This window comes from Myotis yumanensis, unplaced genomic scaffold, assembly GCF_028538775.1.
Source record: "Myotis yumanensis isolate MYYU_CA2020_CCGP unplaced genomic scaffold, mMyoYum1.0.hap1 SCAF_18, whole genome shotgun sequence".
Classification (NCBI taxonomy): Eukaryota; Metazoa; Chordata; class Mammalia; order Chiroptera; family Vespertilionidae; genus Myotis; species Myotis yumanensis.
Window position 1 is genome coordinate 2,274,929 of NW_027223769.1, and position 20,379 is coordinate 2,295,307.

General features: G+C 53.5%; 2 protein-coding genes and 2 non-coding genes across 5 annotated transcripts; 2 read left to right on the forward strand and 2 right to left on the reverse strand.

Annotated features, from left to right (window-relative positions):
- Window positions 1-101: 101 nt before the first annotated feature.
- Window positions 102-208, reverse strand: LOC138997483 (U6 spliceosomal RNA). Its single transcript, XR_011468947.1, has one exon. It is a non-coding gene; the product is annotated as a U6 spliceosomal RNA (small nuclear RNA).
- A 736-nt stretch (window positions 209-944) lies between these two features.
- ZNF526 (zinc finger protein 526) lies at window positions 945-5,614 on the forward strand. The gene is made up of 2 exons (XM_070399090.1): window positions 945-1,035; window positions 3,031-5,614. Exons 1-2 carry the CDS (start codon window positions 945-947, stop codon window positions 5,016-5,018), a joined length of 2,079 nt encoding a protein of 692 aa, XP_070255191.1. The 3' UTR covers window positions 5,019-5,614.
- A 456-nt stretch (window positions 5,615-6,070) lies between these two features.
- LOC138997497 (U6 spliceosomal RNA) lies at window positions 6,071-6,173 on the forward strand. The gene has a single exon (XR_011468960.1). It is a non-coding gene; the product is annotated as a U6 spliceosomal RNA (small nuclear RNA).
- A 1,686-nt stretch (window positions 6,174-7,859) lies between these two features.
- Window positions 7,860-17,671, reverse strand: GSK3A (glycogen synthase kinase 3 alpha). Of its 2 annotated transcripts, none has more exons than XR_011468932.1 (12): window positions 16,956-17,670; window positions 15,111-15,298; window positions 13,634-13,717; window positions 13,356-13,466; window positions 11,435-11,565; window positions 11,235-11,341; window positions 10,443-10,540; window positions 10,271-10,366; window positions 9,684-9,870; window positions 9,245-9,337; window positions 8,360-8,534; window positions 7,860-8,067 (listed from the first exon to the last, which is right to left on the reverse strand). XR_011468932.1 is itself a non-coding variant. In XM_070399064.1 (12 exons), exons 1-11 carry the CDS (start codon window positions 17,236-17,238, stop codon window positions 8,461-8,463), a joined length of 1,452 nt encoding a protein of 483 aa, XP_070255165.1. In that variant the 5' UTR covers window positions 17,239-17,671; the 3' UTR covers window positions 7,860-8,067; window positions 8,424-8,460. The 2 variants fall into 2 exon arrangements, 1 of the variants encoding a protein (XP_070255165.1); XM_070399064.1 differs by having other exon boundaries at window positions 8,424-8,534; window positions 16,956-17,671.
- Window positions 17,672-20,379: the final 2,708 nt, after the last annotated feature.

Here is a 20,379-nt window from a genome sequence, read left to right on the forward strand (position 1 = left end):
TTATTTTTATTCTTTTAAGCTTATAAAATGAAGATTATGCTTTAATCAATCAAAAACATATAGAGTCATCTAATCAATTCAGGAAAACAAGGCCATGTCTTAAAAATATGGAACGCTTCAGGAATTTGCGCGTCATCCTTGTGCAGGGGCCATGCTAATCTTCTCTGTATCATTCCAATTTTAGTATATGTGCTACCAAAACGAGTACTATTTGTTTTCTATGAGAGAGAGAGAGAGAGAGAGAGAGACCTCGATTTTGTTGTTTCACTTATTTATGCTTTCATTGGTTGCTTCTTATTGGGGATCAAACCCGAAACCTTGGCACATCAGGACAATGCTCTTACCAATTGAGTTACCCGGCCAGGGCCAAAATATGTTATTTATTTGAGAGAGAAAGGGAGAGGTAGAAAAATGGATGAGAGAGCCTGCAACCCAGGCATGTGCCCTGACCGGGAATCGAACTGTGGCCTCTTGGTTAGTAGGTCGAGACTCAACCATTAAGCCACACCGGCCAGTTTCTGTGTTTGATTTCATCCAGTTCCCTCAATAACCTTGCCTATGACTCAAGGCCATTTTACACAGGAGTAAAAGTGAGGCCCAGAGAGAAGTACTCCAAGCGCGTCTGGCTCCAGTGCTGTGTTCTCAGAGACGCTCGATCTTTTCAGCTACGACACCTCCGTCAAGGCCTCAGGCCGCCCAGTCCCCTCCGTGGGCCCTCACTTCAATCGCGCGCACCCGTCTCCACCAGCAGCCTTGGCACCCACGCGGCGGCCGGGGAGAACTGCGCAGGCGCGTCTCCGAGCCCGGAGCCCGGCCCACAGGGCACGGTCGTGTGTGCGTGGAGACACTCGCCGAGCCCCGCCTGAGCTTCAACACGCAGGCTCAAGGGCGCGTGCCCTACGCTGCCGGCTCTGATTGGCCGCCACGGGTAAGGGCGCCGCCCAATGGGAGGTGTGGATGGTGAGGGGTGCCGCACACCAGGAGCCGAGGGTCTGTGTCAAGAGCGGCGGGGGCTGCAGGAGACGAGAGAGACGGGTGAGGGTCACCGCGCCGCGGGGCGGGCGGGTGAAGAGAGCGCTGGGCCAACGGAGAGGATGGAGGGAGACGAAGGGGACCCTGGAGGTCGAAGAGCTTTGGGGCCTGCGCTATGGCGGGAGCGGCGCGGAGTGGAAGGTCGGCGCTCCTTCCTATGTGCCCTGGAGCATTCATTGATTGAGCGCCGGTGGAGTGCCGGACCCTGCACTGGAGCTCGCCGTTCCCCGACACTTTGCCGGGAGCGCTTAGGTTGCAGAGTTGATACGTCTGGTCAGAGAAGAGGGGTGTGTAGCTGTGCAGCGAGAAAGTTGAACTTCCAGGCCCCTGGTGGGTTCTTTCCTGGAAGGACTTACTGGTCTACTCCCCCATTCCTCCCCCCAATAGTTTACAATCCATGATTGGGAAGTGGGGGATGTAAACGAGGGAAATCCAAATGTTAGGTCTTTCAGGTTACCTTCTAGAAAGACCTTTACTGGCTACTACTTTGCATAAACTTCACACCGGGCACTGGACCTCCTCCTAGAGGAGTGCTCTGTTTAGAGTAGGACTGTAAAACCAGAAAAAATTAAACTCTTAGGCCCTGGCAACTCAAAAATTAGTGAGGGAGTTAAGGGCAGTTTAGCTCCTGGGCTTTTGTGAATTATTTACTCAAGGAGCATTTATTGGGCACCAACTGAAAGGCAGGGTCCTGTGCTGGGCTGTTTCTGTGGGAGTTCACATCTTAGGAGAGTTGGCCTGGTGGGGAGGTGGAATGTGCACTGGGACAGTTGAATACCCAGGTCCTCACTTCCTGGAAGGATTAGTCATTCACTAAATATCTCCTCAGTGCCTAAGGTGTGCTAAGCATTGTTCCTGGCATTGGAAATACCTCAGTGATGAACAGACTAAAATCCCTGCCCTCTGGGAACTTAATAGGAGTAACGTGTATGTGCCAGGCTGTAAACTGCCCTCTGGCATTAACACATGTGTTGAAGAAGAGATGGAGAAGGTGGAAATTGAATTTGGAAAATTAGCTCTTACACTTGTGGGGTTGTGGGGAGGGGGGGTCATTTGCTGAAGGGACCTTGGGCCTCTGCTATGTGAAATGACCGATATGAATTGAGCCCACACATTTAGAAGGGGGGATGGGGCACATAGATAAAAGTTTAATAGTTAAAGTCCCAGTCCCTGGTCAGTACTTTAGTTGGTGATAACAGTCCCTATAATGAATCAGAGCTGTCCTGCGGACAAGCTCAGTGAGGAACACAGACTTCATCCCAAGTTCATGATAATGGCTATAATAGAGGTGGCACTGGATACCATAGGAACTCTGAGGAGGAGGGGAGTGGCCACCAGCCTCAGGCTGTAGACATCAGAAAAAGCTTCACGAAAGAAATGCTGGGGAGGAGTTCGCTAGACTAGAAGAGGAGAGAACTTATTTGGTAGAAGGAATAGCAGCATCAAAGACCTAGGGTCCAAAAACATTTCTGGGTAACTACAAGTGGTCCTGCCTAGCCTTTATCAAGTACCAGGGACTTTGTGGTCAGTACTACTTTTAGCCCCATTTCACAAGTGAGAAAACAGTCTCAGAGAGAGGAAGTGTGTGGTGGAGCTCAGATTCAAGCCAAGAGCAGTGTGGTTCCAGGGCCTGACCTCTTAATCTCTTTGCTGCATCTCTGTGTCTCCATGTAGAAGGAGGAAAGGTGCTGCACAGGCAAAGGCCGAGAGGCCCAAAAAGACATGTGTTCTCAGAAAGGGTGCAACTAGCCCTCTGGGTAAGGAGGGCAGCATCAGAGGCCAGACTGAGGAGGGCTGTCTCTCCTGCAGATGTCTGGCCGCCATGGGACGTGTGTTAGTTTCAGAATCACAGGCTCATTAAAGACTGAGGCACAAACACTGGATCTAAACTTGGTGACTGACAGAGGCTAATGAATGACAGGATGGACAAAGGAACTCCTAAGACATCCCCTCTCCCCTTGGATTCCTGGTGTCTCACCAGCTCCCTTCTTTCTCCAGGCACTGCTTTCCTCACAATGGCAGAGATGGCTGAGATGGCCGAGATGCTGACACAGATATCACCAAGGGCAATGGAGATGTCAACAGAGGTGACTGATATGAAACCCGAGGAGGCCCTTGCCTCATCCCTCTTTTTCCAGCACCACCAGTTCATGTGCTCCGAGTGTGGCAGCCTCTACAACACACTGGAGGAAGTCATCTCACACCAGGATCAGCATGTGCCCACTGTCACAGAGGAGGAGGCACTGACCACCCAGGACGCTGGCCTGGAGCCAGAGCTAGTGCCAGGTACGGAGGATGGGCCTTTCCAGTGTGGTGACTGCAGCCAGCTCATCCTCTCCCGTGGTGAGCTTCTTGCCCACCAGGACTCCCACCTGCAGGCGTCTGCAAGCCAGATCCAGTACCAGTGTGGGGACTGCCAGGAGCTGTTCCCCTCGCCTGAGCTGTGGGTGGCTCATCGGAAGGCCCAGCACCTTTCTACTGCAGCAGCCAGGCCACCAGTGCTGCCGCCTCCCCCACCCCCTCCCTCAGCACCACCACCTCAATCTCCTGCTCCACCTGGAGTCAAGATGGAGCCCTATGAGTGTCCTGAATGCTGTACCCTCTGTGCCACCCCTGAGGAATTCTTGGAACATCAAGGCACCCACTTTGACTCCCTAGAGAAAGAGGAATGCAATGGGCTAGAGGAAGATGAGGATGAAGAAGATGATGAGACAGAGGAGGAGGAGGAGGTGTTGGCCTCAGAGGTTGGTGACAACGCTATAGAGGGCGACAAGTCCACAGATACCCGGACCCAGAACTGTGGGGATTGTCCCCAACACTGGACCTCAGCAGGGGCACGCCGACGACACCGGCGGGCATCCCATGGTCCAGCATCAACAACCCACCCCTTCCGCTGCAGCCAGTGCCAACGCAGCTTCAGCTCAGCAAACCGGCTGCTGGCTCATGGGCGGGCCCATGTTGGTGGCACACATGAGTGTACCACCTGCTTCAAGGTCTTCAAGAAAGCATCCTCATTGGAGCAGCACCTGCGACTGCACCGAGGGGAAGCCCGCTACCTCTGCGTGGACTGTGGCCGTGGCTTCAGCACAGAACTCACTTTGGTGGCCCATCGGCGGGCCCACACCTCCAACCCATTGCATCGCTGCCGCTGTGGCAAGACATTTAGCAACATGACCAAGTTTCTCTACCACAGGCGCACCCACGCCGGCAAGAGTGGAGTGCCCCCCCTCACACCAGGAGCCTCCCTGACTCCAGCTGAGCCCATGCCCCCGCCACCGCCCCCTACCCCGCCTGCCCAGCTGCCCTGCCCACAGTGCTCGAAGTCCTTCGCCTCAGCCTCCCGCCTCTCTCGGCACCGGCGAACAGTCCATGGGCCCCCTGAGCGACGACACTGCTGCGGGGTTTGTGGCAAGGGCTTTAAGAAGCTGGTCCATGTGCACAACCACCTGCGGACACACACGGGCGAGAGGCCCTTCCAATGCCACTCCTGTGGCAAGACCTTTGCTTCTCTGGCCAATCTCAGCCGCCACCAATTGACCCACACAGGGGTGCGTCCCTATCAATGCCTGGACTGTGGTAAGCGCTTCACACAGAGCTCCAACCTGCAGCAGCATCGGAGGCTGCACCTGCGGCCAGTGGCCTTCGCTCGAGCACCCCGCCTCCCCATCACTGGTCTCTACAACAAGAGCCCCTACTGCTGCGGGACATGTGGCCGCTGGTTCCGTGCCATGGCAGGCCTGCGCCTGCACCAGCGGGTCCATGCTCGAGCACGGACAATGACACTACAGCCCAGATCACCACCTCCTGCCCCACCCCCACCCACCCAGCCTCAGCAGACTATCATGTGCACTGAGCTCGGGGAGACCATCGCCATCATCGAGACATCCCAGCCGCTGGCACTTGAGGACACACTGCAGCTGTGCCAGGCGGCACTGGGGGCCAGTGAAGCGAGCGGGCTGTTGCAGTTGGACACGGCCTTCGTGTGACACAGCTAAGGGCAACAATAAGAGTTTGGTTGCAGCAGCAAGTGTGGGCTCCTCTGGGGAGGAAGGGGACCACACCCTGGCAAGTCCACCCCAATGGGTTCCAGGATCTACCGGCATCTTACCCACTGGCTCCTCAGAACAGCCCTGCCAGGTTTCTCTTGTCACCTTTCTCTGACTGAGGGGAAACTGAAGCTCTGAGATGTGATACGATCTGTCCCAGGTCACCCCACAGCAGGGTTTGCCAAGGTTCTTTGCATCACCCTGCTACCCAGAAACATCAGGTAACCTTTCCTGAGCCCTGGCCGTGTGCTCAGGTATGTGCCCCATACATCTTTAGGTCCTTTGCTGTCCCCCAGCCCAAGCTTCCCTGGACTTCCAGCACCCAGGACTCAGCCATGCCTGGTGGAGAAAGGTACTGACTTCTCTGGGCTTCCTTAATCTCACTTTTAACAATGGAAGGAAACCTATAGGTGCCCTAGTGCTCAGCTGCAGACGGTGATGCTGGAGACCCAGGAATGAGTCAGACACGGGGCTCGACCCAGGAGGCCTATAGTGTGTTAGGAACATGCAAAAGTACAGATGGCCTTGCTCTCTAAGTGTGCCTCGTTGATTCTTTATCAGCTTGAGTGTCCTAAGTCCTCCCTGAGTGCTGGGCGATGCTTGGGGTAAGAGACAAGTCACGCTTCTGCCCTGCCCCTCAGGGGCAGACAGAGCTCAGCCCCAGGTTCCTCAAGGTTGTGATGGGGGTGCACGTGGACAGTGGGTCCCAGAGCAGGGAACAAAGCTCAGTGGTGAGAGATCAGTAGAGACCTTCTAAAGGAGGTAGGAATCTGCTAGCATAAGAGAACATTCCAGGCAGACGGCATGGAGGGTGAGTTCTTAGTATACTTGGAGACCGTCCAGTTATTCACAGCTACAGTAACAGCGAACATTGGACTTCTAGCCGTGGCAGGCACTGCAGTAACCACTATACATGTGTTATGATCCCAACAGGCCCGTGAGGTGATCTGAGAATGATCCCTGTTGTACAAATGAGAAAATGAGCAGAATGCTTACTTCGGCAGTACATATACTAAAATTGGAATGATACAGAGAAGATTAGCATGGCCCCTGCATAAGGATGACATGCAAATTGGTGAAGTGCTGCATAGAAAAAAGAAAGAAAAAGAAAATGGGCAGAGACTTGCCCAAGGTCTCACAGCTAGGCAAAGGCATTGCTGAGACGTGCACTTAGATGGGCCCTTCAGCCCATGTCCATAACCAGTGCTATTGAGTGATTGCGACCTGAAACCCTTGCAGGAGCTGGGGGCTCAGAGGAGGATTCATTATAACTGGAGGAAAGGTGAGCCAGTGTCACAGAGCAGTTGGGGTTTGGCTGGGGGGGAGGGGGTCTTTCAAAAGATCAAAGGCCTTGGGAGCAGGAAGGGATCCCCAGTCTTTTCAAAGGTTCCTTGAGGTGACAATTCTTCCCTCTCTAAACAGATGATATATGGCAGGTCAGGGAATGGGGCAGAGTGAAGCAGGGTTGTCTGGGAGGGCTAGACCTGGGAAGGCCTTGAAGCTGGACTAAATTGGAGCAGTGAAAGAAGGGGTGGGCTCCTTGGGGTCAGGGTGGGGCTATGGGGAAGATTAAAGATGGTCCAGGAGGGAGAGAACAGGCCAGAGCTGGGCACAGACCATGGGGATAGGAGGAGGGTGAGGGACGGTGACCTCATGGCTGACCAGATGTAAGGGAAGGCGTCCCCAGCAGCCCAACCACAGGCCCCCTCACCCAGGCCAGCCCTCCTCCTCTCCTCTGGCCCACATGCTTTATGTATGTATTCATCATACAAAAAAGGTGATGCCCAAATGGTTCTGAGCAGGGAGGTTCAGGGATTTATTGGGCAATATACAGATGCCTGTGGGGCTTTTTAGCAGACACTACAGACGTCCTTGAACTCCCTCTGTAACACCTCTCTTCACCAGTGGAGCACATGTTGGTTGCTCCTCCCCAGATTCCCTTCTTCCTCTGCAGCCTCTGCCCTCACCTACTGCTGACACCATGTGGAGGAGGTGCCATTTCCCTCTGCCCATGGTCCTACTGTCTGGCCCCAGCATGTTTTCTAAGTGAGGATAAAGGCCAGGCTCTCTGCCTTAACCTTCCCCAGAGGTGTCACTTCCCAACAGGTGTGAGCCCTGTTTGAGACCTGGAAATGAAGGCTTGGGGATCTGCTAGGGATTGGGGACAGCACCTCTGCCCCCATGCATGCCCACTAAGAGTCTACATCAGGCCCTGGTCTGTGTGGGTCAGTGGTTAGAGCATCAGCCTGTGCACCACAGGTTTGATCCCTAGCCCCAGTTGGGGCATGTGAGGGAGGCAACCAATCAATGTTTCTCTCTCCCCCTCCCTCCCACTCTCTAAAAATAAATGGAAAAATATTCTCAGGTGAAGATTAACATAACAAAAAAATTTTTTTTAAGTTTACATCAGGCTAAGTTTTGTGTCCTCCAGACTCTGAAGCAGCAGGGGCTGAGACAGAGCTTTGTTAAAGTCTTGACCCTGCCACTTAGTCTATGGCCATGACCTCTCTGATCCCAGCTCTCCCTCCCTGGGTGGAAGCAAATGGTTCGACCTGAGACCAAGGGGCAGGCTCCTCCCAGGCCTCTGCAGCATATAAACCAGACCAGTTCATCCTCACACAGGAAGGTTGGGCCCCTCAGCCAGGATCCAGATTCAGGCCTCAGATGGCCCAGTTTGGGTTCACCCTACCCTGTCCCCCACCAGTGAGATACAGCCCACTCCTGTCCCAGGACAGCCCCCCAGACACCTCCCTCACCTCTGGAAAAACAGCTAGACAGAAGCAGGTTTCATGCCAATAATTTATTGAACGGAGGTCTGTACACAGGCAAACCTTACTGTGGAAACTAAGACATCAGGATCCCCCCACCATCCCTAACCCAGCCCTCCAGGGTGGGAAGAGGAGGGAGGAGACCTTAGGGCAGAGGACAGGAGGGGAACACAGCTGTAGGAGGGGGAGGAGCCAGGTTGGACGGTGCGAATCGACGTTTTCTTTAAGAAAAAAATTATAACAATCTATTTACACCCGGGGGCCAGGAAAGAGGAGAGGAGATGGGCTGGGCTGGTTCTATTTACAAGGGACACAGGAAGGGAGGGTGGGTTGGAGAAGGGCGGTCTGGGGGGAGGGAAGGGGGCCAAGGGATAGGAGGTCCTCATGCCCCCAACCCCGTCCATCCTTCCTTCTCTTCCCTCCCCACAACCAGTTGAAATCCTCTTAAAAAGCCCACCATAGGGGTGAGGCTGGTGAGGAAGGAACAGGAAGAGGGAACAGGGACTCATTTACCTCTGCCCTCTAGTCTAGGGGCCCAGCCAGGGCAGGAGCTATGGCCCCCCTTTCCCAGCCCCACCTGGGGCTCCCAGATGGAAGGGTAGTTGGCAGGGCCCTCAGGAGGAGTTAGTGAGGGGAGCTGTGGCTTCGGCTGACTGCCATTCTGAGCCGGTCTGAGCCTCACTTAAACCTGAAAAGGAGAAAGAAGCAGACCAGTTAGCTTTTGCCTTTCAAACACCCACCCCCCCACCCCCACCCCCCCCAAAAAAAAACCTCCACAAGCAGGAAGTCCATGTAAGATGCTACATTTGAAATTGAAAGCTGTCACTTTAGATCCATGGTTGCAAACTCAAATGCCAAAGGGCCTGAGGAAAGGCAGGCCCATTGCTGTCCCGTCTGATTTTCTTCCCCAGGAGAAACAGGAAACCTGGACTTGTACATGAAATGGCCCCAACTTTTTTTTAATATATTTTATTGATTTTTTTTTTTTCCAGAGAGGAAGGGAGAGGGATAGAGAGCTAGAAACATCGATGAGCTGCCTCCTGCACACCTACTGGGGATGTGCCCACAACCAAGGCACATGCCCCTGACCGGAATCGAACCTGGGACCCTTCAGTCCGCGGGCCGACGCTCTATCCACTGAGCCAAACCAGTCAGGGCCCCAATTTGTTAATGTGCGCAACAAATTCAACTGTTTGTTTGTATAGCCCAAACATGTCTTTGGTTTTCTAGTTAGCACTTCAACACAAACATAGGCAATAATACCCAACACAAGTGGCCATTCACATGTTGTAAAATATGCTTTCTATACCATCAAGCTGTAATTTTTACAGGAAACTGAGAGGCTGTGAAAACAGTCCCTTTCCCCCAGCTGAAAAATGCTGCTCTACCCTGACTTACCTTGTGAGGTTGGGGTGAGGGTGGCAGTGCCCGCCGGGGACCTCAAGTGAGGAGGGATGAGAATGGCGTTGAGAGATGGTTGGATGGAGAGTTCTAGAGACAGGAATGGACATGCCTGGTCAGAGGGCAGGACATCTGCAGACCCAATTGGAGTTAGAAAAGGGCACTGAATGGGGGACCCAGCTCTTGGCAAGGCCAGTGTTTGCAGACACATGTAGCCATCGAGTACTTAATAGGAAAAACTGTAAAGAGCCTAGCACAGATCATGGGGCACGGGTGAATCAGGTTTGGGTTTCCTTGAACCATGGGGGCCTCTCCCATGCCCCAGGCCTTCCTTTTTACCCACCCTCAACTCCCCACTCCTGTCTTCAACACCAAGCTCTTCTCCACAATCACTGGCTGCCCCTCCAGTTCCCCAGACCCCAGGCTGTGCCCTCACCACCAGGACTGAAATTGAAGAGGGGGGGAAGCGAGCGGTTGTTAGGGAGCTGGATTCCGTGACATCGCAGTTCATCAAAGAAGCTGTGGGCACAGGCTTCCAGTGGGGAGAGCCTCGAGGACGGTGTGTACTCCAGCAGGCTAGAGCAGAGTGCTATGGCCTCGGGTGGCGTTCGAGATTTGAACACCTGGAGAGAAGGAGAGAGGCAGAAGTCACAAGGGTGAGGCCCTGGATACTTGCATGCTCCTGCACCTCACCGCCACAATGCCTGCAGCAAATATGACTGCCCACCTCTCACAAACCTACTTCCCAAATGAGGAAACTGAGACACCGCCACTGAGGGAAGCTCAGTTTGTATCAGGTGAGCAGCCCACCATGACTGCATGGGCTCTGCTGTAAGTCTGTTTCCCCACTAGAAAAGTAGGGCTCTTGAATCTACTGTGGGTCCTCAACTTTCAGATTACTGGAAATTCCATCAACTGAAATCTAATGAAAGTCACTGACCCTCTCCAATGCTAGATCCCCAGACCACTTGGCCTCCTATGGGGACCTCAGCCATGCTATCTGAGCCCCTAGCCCTGCCCTACCTTTGTCCAAGGGTGAGCTTTAATCTGGGGGAACTTGAACTCCGTGTAGTTGGGATTCATCTCTCGGATCTGCTCCCGGGTTGGTGTTCCCAGCACCTGTAGGAAAAGGAGGGGTCTGAGCCAAGACCCCTATCACTTAGCCCCACCTCTGCCCACCTGGCTCTGCCCTCACCTTGATGATCTCCACCAGCTGGTCTACCCCACTGTCCCCAGGGAAGATGGGCTGGCCCAGGAGGAGCTCAGCCAGTACGCAGCCAGCTGACCACACATCTGAAAGGGGAATGGGAGAGGGTCATGGTTACCATGCCCACCCCTCACAAACACTTCCATCCCTTATGATCAGAGAAGAACCACCTTGCTCGAGATCATAGTTTAGGAACCCTGGAGTCTTGACTTTGACCTCCAGGTCTGCCTGACTGTACTGTACTCTTCCCCTTCCTAGTCTGTACCTTGAGCCCTATGACAAATTCACACCTAAGGACCAGGCAGTTCCCTCACACCGGCTGATGAATGTTCTCTTCCAAACCCTTCATGCCCTCTCCTCATGCCTGGAAGGTGGCAATGTCATCCCCACCAATTGGGAGGAATACAGAGGCCTGTGAGCAGGTCACACCCTCATGGCCCACCTCAGATTCCCCAAAGGTCACCATCAGCCCCTCCCCCTGGATGAGAAGAGACAGCTAACTGGGAAGTTCCGGTGTCAGTATGGACTCGAGTTGGGTCAGCTTTCAAAGCCCAGCCCTACCCAGTCCTAGCAGTGTGACTGCGGGCAGGTGGCCTCACCGCTCTAAGCCTGAGACTGCTCATCTGTAAAGGAGCGTAAGACAATATCGCCCTCCTAAATTTGTGAGGACGGCATAAAAGAATAAACATTAAGCTTTTATCGCCAAACCTGGCACACACACACAAAACTCAAAAACTGCCATGACTGCCATCCCCACACCCAGCCTCCCATAAGTCTGACCAATAGATGAGGTATAATCAGTGGCTCCAAAGATCAGCTCGGGGGCACGATAGTAGCGAGAACAGATGTAGGAGACATTGGGCTCCCCCCGGACCAGCTGCTTTGCACTGTGGGAAGAGGTAAGCAAGAGTAAACACAGGCGAAGGTTGGGGTCCTTCCTCACCCTTTCAGCCACTCAACACACCCCAGGTCAGGCCTACCTGCCAAAATCACAGAGCTTGAGGACAGCTGTGTCAGGGTCCACCAGCAGATTCTGGGGTTTGATGTCACGGTGACACACGCCCTGGGAGTGGATGTAGGCCAAGCTCCGGAAGAGCTGATACATATATACCTGGGACAGGCAGGGAACAGAATTCCAGCCCAGCTCTCCCCAGAGCATGCCACTCACTGCTCCACCCTCTTGGCCAGAAGAGCCATTCCAGGCCCTGGCTCCAACTTGAAAATCCTTTGGTGGCCCCTTGGTTCTCAAATTTTAGTGTGCACCAGAATCACTTGGAGGCCTTGTTAAAAATAGGGGCTTCTGGGCCCCACTCCCAGAGTTTCAGATTCAGTAAGTTCAGGATGGGGCTTCTGCAGCAGCTCCCAGTGATGGTTCCGGTCCACACTGAGAACTCCTGTTTCAATCCCATACCTCAGGAGAAGCCTGATGAATAAGATAGAGACATCAGGAAGACCTTGTTTTAGAGGCTGGGAGCCAGGCACTCAGCTTCTCCAAATCCACTGGCTGGAGGAAGGGCTCAGCTTTTTATCCACCAGTCCAGTGGTGGCAAACTCATTAGTCAACAGAGCCAAATATCAACAGTACTTCTTCAAAATAGACTTGCCCAGGCCGAAAACCGACTTCTGCGCATGGGCCACGAAATTTCAATCGCACTGTACGTGCGCACCCGCACGTGGTATTTTGTGGAAGAGCCACGCTCAAGGGGCCAAAGAGCCGCATGTGGCTCGCGAGCCGCCGTTTGCCGACCACGGCACCAGTCAAACCACCCACAAGCAGCCCCTCTCCAGTTGGGTGTTCTTGCCATTCTCCCATTGACTGACTAGCACCTAAGTGCCAAAAGAGCAGTGACCTTTGTGTTTTCATCACTGCCTCACAGGGCCTGGCAAGTAATAACTGCTTAGGCCTGCTTCCTGGGCCTTCTCCTCTGTTCGTGCTGCCCTTTCTCACCCTGCGCCTGGTCTCCTCCCACAAGCCTTCTTTGATCCTTCTCACCCCAAGCAGGCGAGGCTGGGGGCCTTCTGTGTTTCCAGAATTCCCTGTGCCCCTTCTAGGAAGGCAGTTGCTAGTAGTTTTATAGTTCTCACGTGTCTACCCTGCTAAACTGAGAGGCTTCAAAGGCAAGGCCTGTGTCTTAGTCAACTGGGCCTCTGAAATTGCTCATTGCAGGGCCTGACACACAGGCAGCCCAGGACAGAGTCACCGCACTGGAGAACTCCCTGCCCCGGGAGTGAGGTCCCATAGCACCAACCACTAGCAGAGCCCCTAAGAAAGAGCTTGCAAGGGCTCACCAGGAGCAACTGGGCCCTCGAGCGACCTCAAGTAAACTTGGACCCAGCCACCTCCTCCCAATGCAGCATTGCCCCAGCCTTTGTTCTCCACATCATCACTAGGCTCACTCATTCATTCATTCAAACTCCTACAAAGGGATAGGAACTCTCAGGACTCAGCACCAGGCATTGGGGAATGAACTAGAGACAATGGATGAAGGTGCCTGCTCTCTTGGCTCTGTGGACACTAACCTTCCTCCAACCCTGCGTCCTTTCCACTCCTCTCCCAGACTTCAGTGCGTCCCCCTCTGTATTTTCTGTCACCATCACCTGATTCTGAGCTACTGCCTCCAATACCACTGTTGTCACTGGGCTCCCAGTATAGACCCAAGCAGGTACCTTGCAGCCTCCCCAGCCCCAGTCAGCCTGCCTCCCTGATTCAGTCAGGCCTCAGGATGGGCTACCCTGTATTTAGCAAGCTCCATCTCTGGGGGTATGGAAACAAGGGCAGGGAACACGAGACCTCCAAGGACCAACATAAACTTGGAGAACGAGGGAACCCACAGAAGGTAGGAGGATTCGGAGCCACTAGCTTCCTGGGCCTGGGCCCCAGAAGCCTGCCTGCCTGCCCACCTTGACATAGATGATAGGGATGGTCAACTTGGCCTTGGTGAAATGACGGGCCACCCGGTACACTGTCTCGGGCACGTACTCCAGCACCAGATTTAGGTAAAGCTCGTCTTTCTGCAGAGAGCAAAGGAGAGATGTGAGGCATTGTGAAGAAAGAGCTTGCAAGGAAGGGGGGATGGAAGGTTTAGGGGAAATGGGGAAGGACTAGCAGTCATGAGAAAGGCAGGCAGGAAAATAGGTAGAGTGAAAGTGAAGGACTCCCCCTACCCCTGAGGTCTCACCTTCTCCCCACTGGAGTAGAAAAAGTATCTCAGCCTCACGATATTGCAGTGGTCCAGCTTCCGCATAATCTGCAGCTCTCGGTTCTTAGAGGCAAAGGGAGAGAGCCTCAGAAAACCACCAGCTGTCTTTCCTCCCCTCCCTAGCACCCTTCACCACAGCCCTACTCCCCCATTCCCACCAACAGAGCTAGGCGGTTACTACTCCCTATGTCCAGGTCCCCCTGGGGCAGCCCCTAACTCCTTAACCAACTCCTTATCTGCAATCCATCCCCCTCACAACAAGCTGGAGGTCTCTGGGCTAAACCCAGATCACAGATGTGCTTTCTTCAGCCCACTTTTTTTAAATGTTCAACTTATTGCTTTTTTAAATGTTTGATTTAAAATCAAAATCCAGTTTTGCAGCTTCTCTTGAAAAATCAGATGATATGGCCCCATGAGGTCCACCTCCCTGCATGGCACAAACAACAACAGACAAGTAGTGGCCATCCAGTCCACCCTAGTCCCCACTCCTCCCTATTGTTTCCCTGGCTGTATCTTGGTCCTTGAGCCCTGGCTTGGATCCTGTGTCCCAGACTCCAGGCTCCCAATTCTCATCTTCCCAAAAAGGACCCAGCCTCAGCCTCTTCCCAGAAGGCCTGGTCTCAGCATTCTTCCCTATTCTCTGTTTCCCTCTGGGGCCTCAAAACTCCCCACCCTCAGATCCTTCTCACTTCTGGGAGGCAACACTAATCAAATTCTGACCAATACCCTGGAGCTCCTCCTGCCCCCGAGACTACTCACTGCTAGGACCCAGGGCCTGACCTGTTTCCGTCCCAGTGTAGGCTATTTCCAGATTAGCCTAGCCTCCAAAATGCCATCCTTCCAAACCAATTATCCCTCAACTTCCACTCCTCCAGCTCCTTCTCATTCCCTGGGTATCCACTAGCTCACAGGGCAGCACTAGATGAATGGACACCCCTTCTTCAGGAGGGCAGAGCCCCACACCAAGGCATGTGGTTCGGTGAGCACTGGGCAGGCTGAATTCTACCCTGCACTCGCCAAGTACCTAGGGCAGAGTGAGACAAGACCTTTGCTTCCTTTCTGCTCTGAGCAGAAGCTTAACTTAGTGATTAAGTTAAGATGGAGAGCTTAAGAATCAGAATCTAGTCTTGACCTCTGGCAATTCTCTTATCTGAGTCTGTTTCCAGTTTCTGCTTACTTAAAATGGGAATAACAATACTTACACCTCCACACAATCTTTATTAAACAAGAACTTGCCTGCCAAAAGCATTTACAAAGAGCAAAAGCCCAATAAACTGTCAGCTCTGGGCTTTCCTGGAAACTATATTCCCATCTTCCACACAACTCACTCCCTGCTTTCCCCCTTCTCCTCTGGCCCATGCTCACATCCCCTGTGGGACCCAAGGCCAATGCTCTTGCTGGAGCTCTCACCAGTCATGCCCAGTTAAGCCTCCTTGTCCCCATTCCCACCAAGTACCTTGAACCTCTTGTCCTGGAGAACCTTCTTGATGGCTACCAGTTCCCTGGTATCTGCCAGCCGTGCCTGGTACACAACCCCAAATGAGCCATTGCCAATCACTTTGATGTCTGTGTAAGCCACCTCCTGGGAGCGCTCCGGGCCTTGGCCTAGAGTGGCTACCACTGTGGTCACCTTCCCGCTGTCACCTGGGGAACAAAGGAGACACAATATCCACTGACCTTTCCCCTCTGGCCACCTCCCTATCCTGGAGCTGTGGAGGGGAGGACAGTCTCCACAGGAAGCTCTCTGGGGCCTCTTTGTCCCTTTTTCCTTGTCCCTCCTCCCATAATGAAAGACACTGACATCTAAAACTCTTGCTGACCCCTAATTTCCACTTCTAATTAAGCAGCAAACCATTGGGTCTTCTTGGTCTCAAGAGACACTGACACCTCCAAATACTGAGTCCATCCAAGCTCACTGCCCCCTGGTCCCTCCCGACTGGGGAAAGCCTAGCCTAAACTCGTCCACTGAAGAGAGCAGTAACCCTGAGGTACTTCTACTTTAGGAAAGCACTAACCTCCCTCGCAGCTCAGGGGAGGGTGACCTCTATGTCCTCCCTGGTGGAGCTGGAAACTTCACCACTGGTTTTTGGTGACAGAAATAAATGACTCCTCCTGGCGTGAGTACTAGTGCCCCCACTCACTTTTGGGGGACAATGTGCCCTTACCCAAATGCTTTGAGGTTAGAGAAGGCACTGACCTGACCTCATCTGTGTGATCCAGAGTCCCAGACCCCTTCCTGTATGTGGGTGGTCCTTAATAGATCAGCACTAAATTGAGACTAGTGAACCTGATCTGTACGATCAGAGGGCTAGCCCAGCCTCAGTGCTTCATAGGAAAACGAATTCCCAGTTCCAGTCTCTGAATGGCAGCAAACTGTGGTGGCATTCTTTGGGGATAGTGATCCCTTTTTCTTCAGGGAACTGATGGAAGGTTCCCCTAAGAAAAGGGGTCACTGATAAGTCAAATCCATTTTGAGGGACCAGTTTGATGCCTTCTTTTGGAAGAGGTGATCCTACATAGCTATTTTTCCAGAGCTGCTAACACACCTAATAATAATAAAAGGGGTATAACCCAAATCCCTATCTATGGGAACTATAACCCTCACCCTCCCCCTTCCATTTATGTGAAAGGAGACCCACCAAGCCATGTTTTTTGAAAAACAATAACTATGACTAGGTCTGAAGAGCATGCTGACTCCCAATCTGGCCTTATTTCTAAGAGGTAGCAACTATTAATTTTCACCATTGGGAGTAAAGTTCTACATATTATGGACAGGTTATGATACCAGGCCTTGTGCTTTAAAGGGGAAGACGACCTGGGTACCAGGTTTGGAAAGCTGTAGCCCTGTTCTTTGGAAACACAGTTACTTGCTTCTAAGTAATATGCACTCCAAATTCCCATCTTCTAAAGGGAAGCAAATTCAGAGCCCCCTCCTCCTATTTATTCTCTTTGGGAACAATAACCCTTGAGCCCCATTTGTAATCGACGATGACCCCTGATCCTGTTCTCTAATGGATGGCAACGTCAGAGCCCTGTTTTTAAGCCTCAAGAACCCAAGACCTCGGTACTGGAAGAACAGGAACCTGTGACCCCAGTTTCTTTGAGGGTTACTCACTCTAAGCCTAAACTCCAAGTGATGGTAACCCCCTCAACCCTTCTCTTGGAGGGGGAGAGCTCAGATCCCAGTTTTAGGTGGCAGTGACCTCGCGCTCTTATCTGGGCAGATGGAAGAACCTGATGGATGACTGAGGGGCTTCAGGGACCCTGATCTCCACCCACCACGGACGCCGCTAGTACTCACGGCCCAGCTTCACTCCGGGCGGCGGGAAGCTGGTGCCCGCACTGGGGACGCCGCTGCCTCCTCCGCCGCTGCTGCTGGGGCCACCCCCGGAACTCGAGGTCCCCACGCCCCCACCCATGGCTCCGACTGACACTTTCCCGCCGGTGCTGCCGACCGGGCCGGAGGCCGAGCCCCCAGGGCCACCGCCGCCGCCGCCGCCTCCGCCGCCAGGCTCCGCGAACGAGCTTGTCCGCGCCCGGCCCGAGCCCCCAGGGCCGCCCCCCGAAGGCGCGCCGCCGCTCATGGCGCCGAGCGCAGGCCCAAGCTGCGGGGCTCGGGCTGCCCGGGCTGCCGCCGCCTCTCCCGGCCTCCGGCCTCTTCCAGGCCGCGCCGCTCGGGCTCCGGCTCCGGCCCAGCGCCCGCCGCGGGGCACGCCGGGATATGCAGTCCACCTCCCCTCTGCGCCGCCGTCACCGCCCTCGGCCTGGAGAAAGCCGTGTGGCACGCCGGGAAATGGAGTCCGCAAAGTCCTCAGAGTAGACTGCGAGGATGATGAGCCGCGATACACGTCAGGAAATAGAGTTGTTGGCAATAAGTTGACTTCGTCCACGGCGGACCCTAAAGTACTCGGGGAAATTGAGTCAGAGTCGCACACTCACTCCACTGAGGCAACCGTGAGCCATTCAGTGTGTCTCGGAAATGTAATCACAGCCACTCCGTCAATGACCTGACGCACACTGGGAAACAGCCTAATCATTCACTGATTCTAATGGCTGTATATGCCCACCGGGGCCAGGTGCACTCTGGGAAATTGAGTCCGCGCAGGAGGACCCACACGTATAGGACAGTCAGGCAAGCTGGGAAATGGAGTCTTCGCCACGCCCTCACTGCATTGCAGGTATAAAGAGACTCCCAAAGCACACCGGGAAATGGAGTCCCATGTGATCCCTAAACCCCAAGAGGATACTGCAGTTCCGGAGACTGGCTAGGAAATGGAGTAGATTCAGCGCTCCTCCTCCCTTATAAGCTAGGCCGCAGTCCCTGCCGGGATATGTAGTCAACACCAAGGCTTCGGAGCAGTTGCTACCGCGAGCCCCTGTGTCTTCTGGGAAGTGGAGTTCAAGGCAGCCTTTTCTTATTGACTGAGGGGAGGGCTCTACCTGAGCCCGAAGCATGCTGGGGAATAGGGCACTCTGTATCCTGACCCTGTCGGCCAAGACTGACTACGCTGGCCCGAAAGTGGAGTCCAAAGGGTATCTTTGGGAAAGCGTGAGCGAAAGGGGAAAGCGGCAGTTCCCTATGGAGACTGAAGAGTGTTTCAACGTCTCCTCCCCCTCCCCCAGGTCCTAAGAAAGTACCGGATCAACTAGGAGCTGCTGGAACATGGAGACCAAGTTTCCACAAATCGGGAAGGAAAACCTCCCTGCAAACGATTTGAGAAACAAAGTTCCCGGGGTTTTTTTCAGAACAGTAGTCTTCGGATACAATCTAGTTTTTTTCTAGCATTGTGAGTTACACCAGGAGGCCAGGCGTTAGAAAATAAAATACAATTTGCCTTAAACCCCCATTCAGCTTTTTGCGTCCTCCTGCTTTCTATATTACAGGATCTTGGAGGGCCCAAACAAGGAAGCCGACTGCTAGGAGTAGCCTTGGGTTTTTGTGCATGCATTATGTCGCCCCATTTATCGATTAATGCCCGGAAGGACAATAGCACCAAAGGGAGCTGGGAAACAGTTCGTGTGAGTGTGTGTGTCCCGGAAATACTTGGAACTAGAATGAAATCACCCTCAAGCCCCTCCTGCCTCGTGGAATAATGGGAAATGCAATTTATAGATGTCACTTTAATCCGAGCCTGTGTTCATACTAACTACCCTGCCCTTTCTGAAATGTGAATAAAGTCTCTGTTCCTGACTGCAATTCCCAATGGGTGCAGACCCCCCAGGACGGAACGGTCGCATTCAAGCCTTTTCGGACTACATTAACCAAAAGGCAAAGCGCGGACCCGCGGCGCTCCCTTCTCAAGGAAAACGGCAGAATCACGCACAACCCAGAGCAGGTGTTTTCGGGAGTTGTAGTTTGTCAGCCAAACAATGCCTGCTGCCCTCTGACGGCAGCTCTGGGTCAAAAAGCAAAAATCTGAGTCAGGTCCCAAAGCCTGGGAAATGATCCTACACTGGACCACGAAGGCTCAGAAGGGCTGCGGAGTCGGGCGGGAGAGTGGCGGTTACTTAACGGCCAGAACCCGTGGGACATGCGCAGTGGGCAGCGCATGGGCAACCGCCACGAGGGCACTGGGATACATGGGAGACAGGGAATCTTAACTGGGGTGTTTGTATGACCGAGAACGTTTGTTGAGCGGTGCCAGGACGGGTTGTAAGTGTCCGACGGGCCTATGGATTTCTGGAGGTACCCAGGACAAGTGAAGGGATCTTATTGGGGACCAGTGGAGAAGTCAGAGGGAACTTGGGGTGTTCTTAAATTGTGAGAGACTGAGAAACTACTGCTAACTGGGGTACCTGAAGGGATAAGGGGTGGATGAGAAGCATCAGGAAGGAGTGTTGAGGGTTTGTGGGGGTTACAGGTATGAAGGGAACCTCTGATGGGATGAATTAATTGATGAAGTGTCATGAAATCTATAAAGGGCTTTCTACTTGGAACCAGAGATCCTGGAGGATGTGGAAGGGAGCAAGGGAATGGTCTTGCAGAAACTAAATAGATATAGGTGGGTCACTAAAGATTAGAGGGTCCACTGGAGTTTTCAAGACCAGATGCCACCTGTGACATCCTGGTCAGCCCAAATTGGGGGGATCGAGTCTGTTTGGGTCTGGTCTGACCTGGAGAGCAATTCTGGAAGTGAAAGCTTATGAATCCATGTTAGAATTGTTAGAGATGCTTTGAAGGCACTGGAATCAGAAGCTAAGACTATAGGCAGGGTCCTCCCACCTCCCCCAAGTGATGATATCCCCCTTTCTCCCTCACACCACCACCACCAAATCGGCTGCATCTGTGTTGCCAGGAGACATGCCTCATCCCAACTTCCAGAAATAGCCCAGTGTCCTCCCCACCCATGGGAATGACTTACATCACCCAGGAGAGGGAGCAGTTGCCCACAGGCTGCCACTGGAGCCTCGGTTTCCTGCCAATACCCCATCCCTGGATCCTCTCTTCATTGCCAACCTCCAGACATCATCTGGGACTACCCCACTCTAGGCTGGCATGAAAAGAGGATGAAGAGAAAGTGAGTAGGAGTTGCACAGGGTGGGGTTCCAGTGAAGCCATTCCAACAGGCCCTGAGCCCTCCATTCTCATGCTGTCTCTTAGCAGCTGTGTGGCTTTGGGAACACTCTGGGCCTCAGGCACCTCACCAGCATGTAAGGAGTTGGGCTCTCAAAGAGCACTTGCAGCCTGGATGCTTCCCTGATTCTCCCATCCTTGATGAGAGCTG